General features: G+C 45.0%; 1 protein-coding gene across 11 annotated transcripts in view; it reads right to left on the bottom strand.

The window, feature by feature from the left end:
• Positions 1–889: 889 nt before the first annotated feature.
• dmd (dystrophin) overlaps positions 890–12,766 on the bottom strand; it is a 140,019-nt gene continuing 128,142 nt past the window's right edge. For 5 of the 11 annotated variants that reach the window (XM_029524185.1, XM_029524197.1, XM_029524190.1 and 2 more), the window contains 16 exons: positions 10,490–10,551; positions 10,326–10,400; positions 9,188–9,389; positions 9,020–9,105; positions 8,373–8,530; positions 7,915–8,081; positions 7,408–7,519; positions 6,474–6,610; positions 5,976–6,014; positions 5,480–5,545; positions 4,448–4,513; positions 3,767–3,925; positions 3,445–3,688; positions 3,243–3,357; positions 3,034–3,123; positions 890–2,289 (listed from right to left, as the gene is read on the bottom strand). In XM_029524185.1, the coding sequence (XP_029380045.1) occupies positions 2,171–2,289; positions 3,034–3,123; positions 3,243–3,357; positions 3,445–3,688; positions 3,767–3,925; positions 4,448–4,513; positions 5,480–5,545; positions 5,976–6,014; positions 6,474–6,610; positions 7,408–7,519; positions 7,915–8,081; positions 8,373–8,530; positions 9,020–9,105; positions 9,188–9,389; positions 10,326–10,400; positions 10,490–10,551 (1,897 nt within the window). In that variant the 3' untranslated portion in view covers positions 890–2,170. Of the gene's footprint in view, positions 2,290–2,542; positions 2,569–3,033; positions 3,124–3,242; positions 3,358–3,429; positions 3,689–3,766; positions 3,926–4,447; positions 4,514–5,479; positions 5,546–5,975; positions 6,015–6,469; positions 6,611–7,407; positions 7,520–7,914; positions 8,082–8,372; positions 8,531–9,019; positions 9,106–9,187; positions 9,390–10,325; positions 10,401–10,489; positions 10,552–12,766 lie in introns of those variants that run through there. The other 6 variants (XM_029524216.1, XM_029524236.1, XM_029524226.1 and 3 more) reach the window with 5 other exon arrangements.

The raw sequence follows: 12,766 nt of genomic DNA, 5'->3' as shown, positions 1-12,766 counted from the left end.
CCGCTGACTATCTTAGCTTAGCTTAGCTTAGCTTAACTTAGCTCTGCCTCCCGCTCTCCTCCTCCTCTGCTGCTCTGTGTGCTCCATGTTTAGTTCCTCCTCTGCCTCCTTTCTTCAAAATGCTCCTTCTGATAATTCCACTCTGTGTCTCGACGAATCGGGCTGAATTCTGTCGGAAGTTGAGATCAGGAGCAGAGCTGCCTGCTGTCCGGTACAAACTGTTGTTGTGTTCAGCCATCTTGGATCACGCAGCCACCAAAGTCTCGCGATACTTCACACCGACACTGATATTTTTATTTCCGCATCTGAATTCTGAAGTGGATCTAATTACGGTAACCGAGGAGGGTCATTTCAAACTAAACACCAAATGAAAGAATGTGAAACCACCAACCGGAAGTCCCTGTCATTGGGGGGCGGGGCTACACAGCTGGAGCAAGTTACATTAAATAAAGGTGTTGAATGTCACAGCTGCAGTTTGTCTACGGTGGCCGTTAAGGGCCAAACACAACGCAAAGTTATAAATCAAACGGAAGTTCGGTCTGACATTCTAATTGCTCCGTGTTACCGCTGACAGAAAGGCTTTAATGAAGCCTTTAATGAAGAAGAAAAATGGAACATAACGAAATTTCAAATTAAAATTGTTATTATTGATGCTAACGTTAGCATGATTAGCTTAATATCAAACCCAGCCCGCCGTAACACGGAACAATTTTACAGACCTTTCTCGGCCACAGTAGTTATTCGGAATCTGGCCCCTGATTGGCTGGTTGTTGGTACCTGTCTTCCTGATCCGGGTCCTTCAGCTCAGCTGTTCTTTGATTATTTTCTGCTGTGTCCTCGGTGCTGCTTTAAATAAAGTTTAACGTACAGTCAAACAGGTGAGACAGACCAACATAACTGCGTGCTTTATTGATATACAGTAAAGCATTTTATATTACAGTAGTAAGGCATATATTTGGTGGAATCTGATATGTTGTGAAGTGTTGATGTGTTATTTGAAGAACGATGTGATAATTAAAACAAATGTGAGAAATTAAAAAACAAACAACCAAATCAATTAAATTCAGTGTGGATCAAAAACCTCTTCGACTTCGACTGCAGAATCTGACCGACTTCTGAGACGTTAAATAAGGATGGATACATGCTAATATCATAACACCTCACACAGCACAAAACAACTGCTTCATAACCAAAGACAAAAATCAAACTGCTAAAATAAATGCGTCCTCCACACAGAAAACAAACAGCTAATATATCCCAGAATGACAGTAGTGCACACGGATCAGTTCCACTTGGGTAAAATGTCTCGAGTTGTAGAAAATCTGACAGATGAAACATTCAGACTGGAGTAGAACATGTAAAGTGAACCGCTCAGCCAGCAACATGCAGGGCTGAGTACAGTGGAGCTTGACTTTCCACAGTTTACACGAGGTAGAGCTTCTGTGTCTGGGCTGCAGAGTTACACCCGGTATACTGTGTGAACTTCAGTTCTCTCTGGGAACGGCGGGTCAGATTAAACTGCAGCTCCCAGACTGTCACCAGTGATACAGATAAAATCAGACAGTACGCTCCTGTCACCATGGAGATATTCATAAGTAAATGGATGGATGGATGACGTGTCTCAGCCAGAGCCAAAAAAAAAAAAGGCTGCAACATCATGTGGAAATTAGACAGCACACGCGCACACACGCACACACACACACACAACGTACTGTAAAGACCCAGGATGCCTGCATTACCTTGACAGTAGTGTACGTTGTTATTGAAAGACAGTTTCCTCTTAGAAAGCACCCTTTGATTACAATCATCCTCTTTAGATACAAATGTCTGAACTGCTGTAGCTGTTTCCCCGGTAACAAACAGATGACAAATATATGACCACATTGAACACACCTATTTGTATCTTGTCTCACACCCCCCGTCCCATTTTATACAGTTGCATAGAAGTTTAAAAACCAGCCTCGGTTAATAATAAAACAATTTCAGGACGTTTTAAGAAACTACTGAAATCTACAAGTTATGTTTTTCTTTCTTTTTTTTAACGTGTCGTCGGAACCGCAATCCTTCACAAAAATAGACGTTATATATATATATATATATATATTTGCTTTGTAAACTGTGTCTTCGATCCAGTTGTTTTGACTAGAAAAGCATGCTATAAGTAGGGGGGTCAGAAGGGCAGGGCCTCGTGCTGTTCGGCGCTCTGCTCGTCTGTCATCACGCTGACCAGTGACTCCATGGCTCGGCCCAGGTCGTCAGCCATGTGGAACAAACTGCCGATACTGGGACCTAAACAGGGAGGGCGCGATAAGACGGAACAGATACACACTCCGGGTTGGTGACAAATACAGACAAAGTCTCACAACAACAAGAATCTGAATTTAATTATAAAAATAAGAAGCCAAGAGCAGCTTCAGGGCCTCCGTAGTGACAGACAGGAAGGAGGACAGATGTTGGTTGCTCTGTTGTGTTCAGAGTGTGTTAGGGGACGACAACTGTACGGTCGACAACGTTAACGGGACACAAGCGCTGAGCCACTCACCTCTCATGGACGTCCCCGTCTCCCTCCTGACTCACAGGGACGAGGAGGGAAGGCAGAAAAGACAGAACAGGAAGAAGAATCAGTGAGAAAGACAGGAAGGAGGACTGGTTGGAAGAAAACGACGCACACTGAGCTTCACCTGAAGCCTTTTTCTGTCTGACAGGTTGTGAGGTCAAGAGGTCACAAGAAAAGGAAACATGATAACCTCCAGGCTGATTTTGACCTTTGACCTGGTGGGTAAAGTCCAGATTCTAAAGTGGGTTAAATTTTAAGAGTATTTTCTTTCATATGTTTACGTTGTTTTGTTGAACTTCAGTTTGTTTGGTAACTTTTGTATTCGTGCAAAAAATACAGGAACGTGAAAATGAAAGAAAAGTGACAGAACAGAAGAAAGATGGATATTTGAGAGCTGAATATGGAAGCTGTGCATTCATGCTGCCTTTAGAGGTTCAGAAGGGACAGTGGAGCCGAACAGAGTTGGTTTTCCGTACCCTGACTGTGAGGGAAGGAGTTGTTGAGCTGCTCCATCACTTCCTCCAGCCCTGATGCATCCTGGGAAGGGCTGGACAGCTCATCGTCACCTGAAACAGGAAGCGGACTTCAGACTTTATTTGTGTAACACTTTTCATACAAAGTGCAGTTTGAGTTGTGTCCCCTCTGTGCAACCACAACCAGAACGTGTGTGTCTGTGTGTGTTCACCCATTGTGTCAGTAGTCTGGCTGGCCGCCACACGCAGCAGAGGGAGGGAGGAGTCGGAGCGCTGAGAGGAAGTGGAGGGAGACGACAGAGCTGTGCCATTCACTTTGGAGTCGGTCTGACACACACAAACACAGATCAGTTATTTGACCTTTGACCTAATCATTTCAGTCTTCCTCCAGGAAATGACATCACAGGTCTGTACCTGCTCCAGCAGCTGCCTCAGCCGGTGCAGCTGTGACTCCAGCTGTTTGTTGTGATCCTCCAGAATCTGCATCCGGGCCTCCAGGCGTCCTTTGTGCTGCCGCAGCAGTTTGGCCTCGGCGATGAGCTCGGCGTCGCGGGCGCTCTGTGGCGACACCGGCAGCATCTCCGGGGGCGACGGCAGCGGCGACAAGCCCTTCCTGTCGTGGGCCTTTTTCAGACGGTCGTACTCCGCTTGGAGTTTCCTGCAGACACGGAAAATGATTACGATCCGGTCAGCATCTGATTTACATCCTCCTCCTCCTCCTCACTCTGACGCTGACCTGTTCTCCTGCTCCAGGTCGCTGAGGACCCGCTCCAGCTCGCCTTTCTCCTCTGTTTCCATGGAGATGAGGATCTGGGCGGGGCTGCGGGGCTGGCTGAGAGGAGAGCCTTGGTTCAGAGACTGGCAGTAGTGCTGGATCAACATGTGTTCGTCATCGCTGCAGACACACACACACACACACCAAATAATGATGGCAGATATACAAACACACATCAAGGATGTTTGCGCGCGCACACACACACACACACACACACACACACACACACAGGAAAAATGGAGATAAAGAAAATAAGCGTGTGAATGACGTGGCAGCACCACCGAAGGCCTGCAGGTCTGTTATTCTGCTGCTCTAATGAAAATGATTAAACATTAAGACGAACAATAAATTTATCTGCAGTATTTCAGTACTACAGCTTTTACTGCATCAGTTTTAATGCAGATAAAGTGAAATCTACTTTTTACCTGAAAAACTCCTCAAAAAGAACATGAAGGTTCATTTTCTATCTTTTTAAGGCTATTTATCGAGTTACTGACTGATCTGATCATACAATCATGACTAAACCAGACTGAGCTTGCATGACATCATCCCAACCAGCCAATGGGAACAGAAGAAGAGTCAGTTCAAACACAGCGAGCCAATCAGTGAGAAACAAACAAACAAACAGGAAGCAGTCCTCACATGCTCTCATTGGGTGAGATACTGTCATTCAGATAAGAGCCATTACGATTCTCCATTTCTGCTAACCTGCAGAGGGGGAAGAAACAGAGCAGTCAGTCCCAGAAGCAGAATCCAGACGGGCTTCTCTAACACACTGAAGACGGTTTCATCTCCAGCAGAACATCCTGCTGTTTGTTTTTATTTTTTTATTTTTTTAAATCAACTTCAGGTAAATAACCTTCAACTCTACCAAACGCTGCTGGAGGCACGTCTATGTGTGTGTGTGTGTGTGTGTGTGTGTGTCAAACACAGGGCCTCACACGGAGCCAACGGATGGTTTGATTGGTTGATTGATCTGACTGCTTCCTGTCCCTCAGATGTTTTGGTGAGTCTCTGGACTCTGCGTGCAGAACGTTAATGCGGCAAAAAGCCAAACATGCTTTCAATCTTGACATGTTGATTTAAAGACACTCAAACGGTATTTGTCAAAGTCCCACCTCAAATCAACAAAGGTGTGTAACCTTTTTGTCTCAGACACTGACATGTGCAGTCAAACACAAGAGCCAAATCTGGATCAAACTGGATCAGAACCACCAAGGAGGCCATGTGGATGTGGTTCATTTGGGCAACAACAACTTTGTCCAAACTGTTCATGTCTTGTTGTCTGAGAAGGTTCACGTCCTCAGTGTTAATAACTTTCCAGCTCAGTCTCTAAAATAAAGTCACTCTGCTGCGAACAGGAGAATAAAACCGGCGATTTGTTGGTTCTTTAAACAAAAATACACCAGAAGGCTGAAACGTCTCCAGATCTGCGTCAGTAGAGAATCAGGCCGGCTCGTCCCTGGTGAGTCACAGCGGCGTGAACACATTCTCAGGGAGCGTGTTTCACATTTCGTCCAAAGTCATTATTCCGACTCACATCAATCACAGTGTTTCTCTGGAGGAGTCGGGACGTCAGCAGGGACGGTAAAAAGTAGAGCAGGAGGAAGGTTACGCCTCTACTTCCTGTTCGCAAAACAGCGACCGTGGTGCCCGAGACAAACTGCATGTTACCTGTTGGCGTAGTGTTCGATCCGGGTGTGTGTGTCGTCATGTGACAGCTGAGGGGACGATCCAGGCCTGAGAGAGAGAGAGAGAGAGAGAGAGAGAGAGAGAGAGAGAGAGAGAGAGAGGATGAATAAAACCAGCAGGGATTTGTTGATCCACATGAATCCAGAAGAAGCCATGAAGGAAGCGACAGCACGAGGCAGACGAGTGGCAGCATGAAATGTTTCGATCTGAACCTTTCAACAGTTAAAAGTTTATCACAAACAGCTCTGAGGTTTGTCATCACAGCATTTAAAGGTGCAACATTAGTCCAGCTGAAACTGAACATACACACTTTGTATTTAGCTGTGAAGTTTCACTGCTTTGGGCGTGTTGGGATATTTCTGACCTGACGGTTTTTCTAACGCAGTCAGAGACAGACAAAATGAGTGTGAGATGGGCAGAGATGTGTGTGTGTGTGTGTGTGTGTGTGTGTGTGTGTGTGTGTGGGCCAGGTACTCACGCATGGTCTACGGGCCAGAAGTTGATCAGAGTGACAGGACTGCAAGACAAAAAAACATGAGATGATGACACAGGAAGTGGGGGGACACTGCGCAGCGAGGCATGATGGGAGCTGTAGTATGGAAGTGTGATGTGTGGGAGTGACACTAACAACACACTCATATGAACGTGCACATGCACTAACACACAACTGTGAGTCCAATGCAGATTCATCCTGGACAAAGGTGTCACTGTACAACTCCGTCTTTACCTGCAGCTCACCTGCTCCTCAGATATTATGTATTCTACCAATGACCTCACTGATTACAGACTAACTGAAGAATTAAAGGATGAACGAAAGATAGAAAATATACAGAAGGAGGAAGATGAAGGAGAAGAATGAGAACAAAAAGGATTTCTAAATGTTTATTCTGACTATTACTGTCACAGCCACACACACATCACAAAACACACAGACAACAGTTGCAGCGAGGCGTGTGTGTGTGTTTGTGAGACTCACGTCTCCATGTTGTCTCCCTCCAGGATGGTCTGGACAGGCAGGTAGCCCATTCGTGGGTGTTTAGCAAAGTAGCGTTTGGTCCTGAACTTGTTCTTCAGCACCTTGGCAAAGTCTCTGACGTCCTCCCCTGATGTGGTCTGGACAGAGACCAGAGACCAGTTAGAGACCAGAAACCAGTTAAAGACCAGTCAAAGACCAGTCAGAGACCAGCTAAAGACCAGAAAACCAGCTAAAGACCAGTCAGAGACCAGTCAGAGACCAGTTAAAGACCAGAAACCAGTTAAAGACCAGTCAAAGACCAGTCAGAGACCAGCTAAAGACCAGAAAACCAGCTAAAGACCAGTCAGAGACCAGTCAGAGACCAGTCAGAGACCAGTTAAAGACCAGAAACCAGTTAAAGACCAGTCAAAGACCAGTCAGAGACCAGTTAAAGACCAGAAACCAGTTAAAGACCAGTCAAAGACCAGTCAGAGACCAGCTAAAGACCAGAAAACCAGCTAAAGACCAGTTAAAGACCAGTCAAAGACCAGTCAGAGACCAGTTAAAGACCAGAAACCAGTTAAAGACCAGTTAAAGACCAGTCAAAGACCAGTCAGAGACCAGTTAAAGACCAGAAACCAGTTAAAGACCAGTTAAAGACCAGTCAGAGACCAGTCAGAGACCAGTCAGAGACCAGTTAAAGACCAGAAACCAGTTAAAGACCAGTTAAAGACCAGTCAAAGACCAGTCAGAGACCAGTTAAAGACCAGAAACCAGTCAGAGACCAGCTAAAGACCAGAAACCAGTTAAAGACCAGAAAACCAGCTAAAGACCAGAGACCAGTTAAAGACCAGAAACCAGTTAGAGACCAGTGGGAGACCAGGTGAGGAAATCAGGAATAACAACAGGGGATCGATCAAAGTGTCACAGGGATATAAAAGGTGTGTGTTCGTACCGGAGTGCAGTACTCCACCATTGGATACTGCATCTTATGTCCTTTAGCGACGCGACCGGAGAAGAAGCAGCTTTGGCAGATGTCATAGTTAAAATGTTTCAGGCTCCGGTATCTGCGTTTAGACAGAAAGAAAAGACAAGGAGGTCAGAAGAAGCTGCAACAACGCAGGAGGAAAAATTTACAGCTTTGTTTTCCCCACGAGTTTATTCTCTGGCCCTAAATTCAAGTTTAGCACGGCTGCCCTGAAGGGACAACAAAAGAGGAGCTCTGCCTCCGTTAAAGGGCCAAACCTCCCATTCACAGAATAAATGCCCCCCTGGAGTCGATCTGTATTTGAAGGGTTGAAGTTGAAAAAGAGTTTTACTGCCCTGAATCACTTCAGTGGCGTTTTTACTGGAGTGATAATGACATTCATGACAATAATTAGAATTCATCCCAAAGTTGAGAAGCTTCAGAAGCATCTTTTATTTTAAACAAATAAAAAGCAGTTTCGTTGAGGCCGCCGACCTGAATCCTATGATGGGACACTCCTTGCAGATGTTACACTTGGCCTGGTGCTTGGCGGTCTCGGCGGCGGCCACCCGGTGCAGGACGGGTAACCAGACCATGGACTGAGGCTCCAGACGCATCCAGTCCAGGAACATGGCCGCCTCCAGCTCGGGCTTGTTGTTGGCCTGGAAGAAGAAGGAAGGACTCTCACTCTATATTTGGCATTTGGTCAACAAACAAATCCCATAAATCCAAAAACCAACTACAACCAAGTAATGTGTGTGTAAGTGTGCACACACACTGTCCTGCTGCCCCAAATACTCACTCGAGCATTAATGCTCAGCTCAAAAATAGTCCTCCTGTTCATGTGTTGTTCGCCTCCATAGGTCATCTAACACTCTGCTCTTTATTTGGTTTATCTCTCACAAAAAAAGCTAAAGTTACAGTTTCCGTTCAACAGTGTGTGTGAGACATACAAACTGGAAGCAGCTGCGGACTGAGGGCTCGATGTTGGAGCCCCCGAAGGAGGCGACCTCGCCGAGCTGCCGGGGGATCTGGATGGAGTCGTGGAGGAGGAGGCCGAGGCGCCGCTGGTCACAGAAACCCGTCGCACTGGCAACTTGTCTGAACAAAACTGAGGAGAGAGAAAAGTTTGGATGAAACTTTGTGCTGTTTTCTCTGAAAACACAGAAGAACACAGAAGTCGGTTATCGAAATGTGTTAGTTAACACAAATGAAAAGTTTGCATCGGTTTAATTGTACGTTTTTACTTAATTGATCTCACTGATTATTATTATTTTTTAACAGGCAGTAAATCTGGCTTTGGCTTTGAAAGAAATGTTTCTGCAGCTTCTGTTGTGTTCAGTAGAAACAGGAACATTAAATATAACCAATGACACAGAATGATAAAGAAGTTTGGATTTTTCAGAATGAGAAGTTTGGAAACAATTACACTGTAACTAACATTTACTAATTTCATTGATTAGTCTTTCAAATGTTTAATTAAAGGAGCTCCACTTTGCATCACAATCAATAATGGAAACAACAATCAGAACTTTCTGCTCCTCGACTGATCAACTGAGTGTTGCACTTGAACGTAACACAGTTAAAGTCGATGACTCACATCTGTATTTGTCCTCCAGATGAGCTTTGCAGAGGGAGATGATTCCAGTTTTGAATGACAGAGTCCGGATTTTTCCAGTTCGACCACTGAAGTCCAAAAAAAACACACATTAGAAGACCTAAGACAAACAGCCTTTGTGTCTTTGTGTGCGTTTGTGTGCGTTCATACGTGTCGTAGACGTTGAGCAGCCAGTTGAGACACATGTCCACGCACAGCGGGACATTGACCAGGTGGGCGTGGCTCTGCTCCAGCCGCTGGTACAGGCTGGTCAGACAGGTGACCAGCTGAGAGATGTCCAGCAGCTGCTCGTTCTGCTTCAGGCCGTGCTGGTCCAACACCTCGCACACCGTCGGCATGCTCAGCAGGTCCACTGCAGAGAACCACGAGGACAGAGTCAGTTCACAGGCGAGGACTCAGCTCAAGGACAAGGATCCCTGAAACATTATTCATCTGGACCTTTAACAGAGTCCGCTGAAGAACGGAGGAGTTCCAGGAAAAGCACTTCAAGTCAACGCTGCTCACACTTAAAGTCACAGAAAAGATCTACTAATTAATAAAATCATCTGCTTCTGGAGCAGATCTGCTGTGTAGCATTCACAGCCTCTTGGTGCTCATCGTCCGTGAGTGAAACTGATATTAAGTTTTATTAATGTGTGAGAAACATACTCACACGTTAATGTCGCGTGATGGTTCAAGATGCCATGTTGCTCTTTATGTAACGTTTTAGTGATTTCTGTTTTATTCTGATGAAACTTTGTCGTTTCCTCAGAGTTAATTACCAAACCTGCTAATTTTTATTTTTAGAGCACCGGCATCACGGCACTGTGTGGCTCTGTGCTGCTCCACCACTGACACGCCTGAAAACACATCACGGCTCGTAGGCGGACTCACACTCTCCACCAGCGAGAGACCAGAGCGATGTGTAAACACACATATGGAAAGCCAGAAACACGCACACACACGCGCACACACACACACACACACACACAGATTGAACAAGATGAGATGCCAAGATGGTTGAAGCAGAGAGAAGAAAAGGAAGAGGAGATGAACAAATGAATCAAAGAAGAAGAAGTGTAGGAGGACGGGAGCGCCATCAGAGCGGCGTGCTGATGAACGTCTGATGACTTTACAGGATCCCTCCTTGTTTGTTTCTGATACGGATTCACCAAGATCTGATCTGATCGATCTAGATCTGTGTCCAAACCTGCCTGACTCACTTTGGGCCTGGTCTGAGAGTCTCAGTGTGTGTGTGTGTGGCTGGGAGCATTAAAGCGCATTAGAGCTGCAGAGTGTCAGGACTTACAGCACAGCGCCTTCTGCAGACGTCGCAGCTTCATGGCCGTTCGGTATGCCGAGAATCGAACGTTGTTCAGGTCGGCTGAGGACAGAGACCAGAAGACAGACACAGTTAGAGGCCAGGAGGAAGAAGACAGCAGTCTTCATGTGGTCACACAGTTGGACTCTCACCCAGAGACTGGTAGAGCTCGGCCATCTTGGGATGGTCCCAGCATGTTGTCTGGGTTTGGTGGCTGGAAGGACACAAAAGAGACACAACAGTCACACACTGATTCACTGAACTGGGACACAACACACAAATAAAAGACATTTTTACTTCAACTCAAACTTACATGTTTTCATTACATTTCTGTCTCAAAGCTGTATTTGTTTGATTAATTGATTTGGAATGAATCAAATCCTGGACAGCAGATAAATGTTTTCTTGTAGCTCCCACTTCACGTGTCTGTGACATTTTCTTCATTAAAAATAAAGGAGAACTGGATCTTACTCAGCAGAAATAAAGACGACAGATAGTGCAGACACATTATCAGGCTCCAACAAACATCTTTTCCTCACCAAAAGCACATTAAACACATTTAAAATCCACAGCTGTTTGTTTCACTGACATAAACAACAGAAACCCTGAACACCGAAGACCATTAAGCTCCATAAATCTCTTTCTCTGAACCCTTAAAGTGCAGTTTTTACAGTAAACGTCTGTTATCAGTCTTCCTTATGATGGACATCCGTCCCTGTATCAGGATGGAGGAGTGTGTTGAAAGCACATGTAGCTGGTCACGCACCCACCTGCAGTTCACCTTTGTCTGAGAAGGACACACAAACAATAATCCACACTGGCCCTTTTGTCTGCCTTTTTTTCCTCTCCTGCCTCTCTCCCATACTCCCACTCAAGATAATGAAGAGAGGGGTCCCGTGGTGAAGAGCTACTTAAAAGCCCTCTGAGCTCAGAGTCTGTGCAAACATCAGCTCATCGCGGACGCTCTGCTGCTCCGAGCTGCTAAAAACAGCAGAGCTGCTGGTTCAGCGCTCTGAGTCCTTTGAGCAACAACTACAGCAAAGGGGCTGAGCTCAGTCCAGAGTGGTCAAGAATCAATGAGATTTCTTTACCCAACGTTTCTGTAACGATCTACGGTCCCATTCTTCCCCGGAGTATTAATCTGGTGCTCTCTCATCTTATCGGGCCCTTAAAGTGTTGTTTCCATATATTCATCAGACACAGATGGAGGCTTTGGGGCAGTTTTTGGGTCCAGAATAATTACAAAGTGGAGGTTTGTAATCTGTCCATCAACCGTCATAGAAATCACATTTTGGAGAAGGAGACTTAACCTGCTTCACTCATCTATGTTAAACATGAATTTAATTGAGACGTGGGACTGACGGAAAGTTATTGGCTGAATCTGAATTGAATAAACTTAATATATTTCCATATTTGTTTGATTGTAGTAATTTTGAATTGTAATATTTAACAATCTGACCAGGTTATTATTATCGTTAGGATAATTATTACTAAGGCATGAATCTGAAATCCCTCCCACATAAACACATAACTATAACACTCACGCAACATTGCATGAGAAAACACAATACTGCATCTCTCCATCTAACAGACAGCTGAATACTTTATTGCGCCGGTGACAGATCAGCCCATTAAATAATGGATTTGCGCAGAGACACAAGTGTCACTTCCTGCTGGAGTCAATTAGGCTTCTTGGATGAACGATTTAAGGCGGTTTATGAACTGAGGTGACCTGGTCTTCTTCCTGTCTCTGAGGCACAAGTCATCGTGATGCGTTCAGTCTGTGAGACTTCAGGGGGAAGACGTTCAACAAGAGCTGTCAGTGATTTGTTGCAGAAATCCAGAGTTTCCCTGTGGATTTCTATTTTTAAAGGATAAGACAGGAAGTTGTTGATGAAGGAGAAGCTGACAGGAGTGTGAAGATGAGTGTAATGACTGTTTTGGCCTCATGATTGTTTATCAGACGGATTACTATTTATGGAAATGTGATAACATTTTGCATCCAACTTACTCCACATGAAACGATCCTTGAAGGAAACAACCAGTTTTTCTTCTCTTATTGTAAACAAAGACCAAAATCTTACAGTAGAGAAGGTTTCCTGAAGTAAAAGGTGCCAAAACGCTCTCCTGATTGGGTGGTACAGTCTGTCGATCACATTGTAGCCCCGCCCCCTAATCCCTCCCCTTTCCCTCTGAATGGAGCATCGTTTAAAAAATTAACATCATGTTGTCTTATAGACTGTAAACGAGAGACTGAGACCAGAAACTCATCAAGGGAGCATTCTCCCATTGACTTCAACACAATCTGACTTCTTTTAACCAGTGGAGTCACCCTCAAATGATCATAAAGCAGGTTTAAAGATTTCCTTTGACAGACAGGAACACAAAGTCTTCATGAAGGACCTGACTTCTCTGTGAGCTCAGATAAA

Source organism: Echeneis naucrates, chromosome 2, assembly GCF_900963305.1.
Source record: "Echeneis naucrates chromosome 2, fEcheNa1.1, whole genome shotgun sequence".
Classification (NCBI taxonomy): Eukaryota; Metazoa; Chordata; class Actinopteri; order Carangiformes; family Echeneidae; genus Echeneis; species Echeneis naucrates.
The sequence above is the reverse complement of the archived record's forward strand: the minus strand, read 5'-3'. Positions and strand labels throughout refer to the sequence as shown.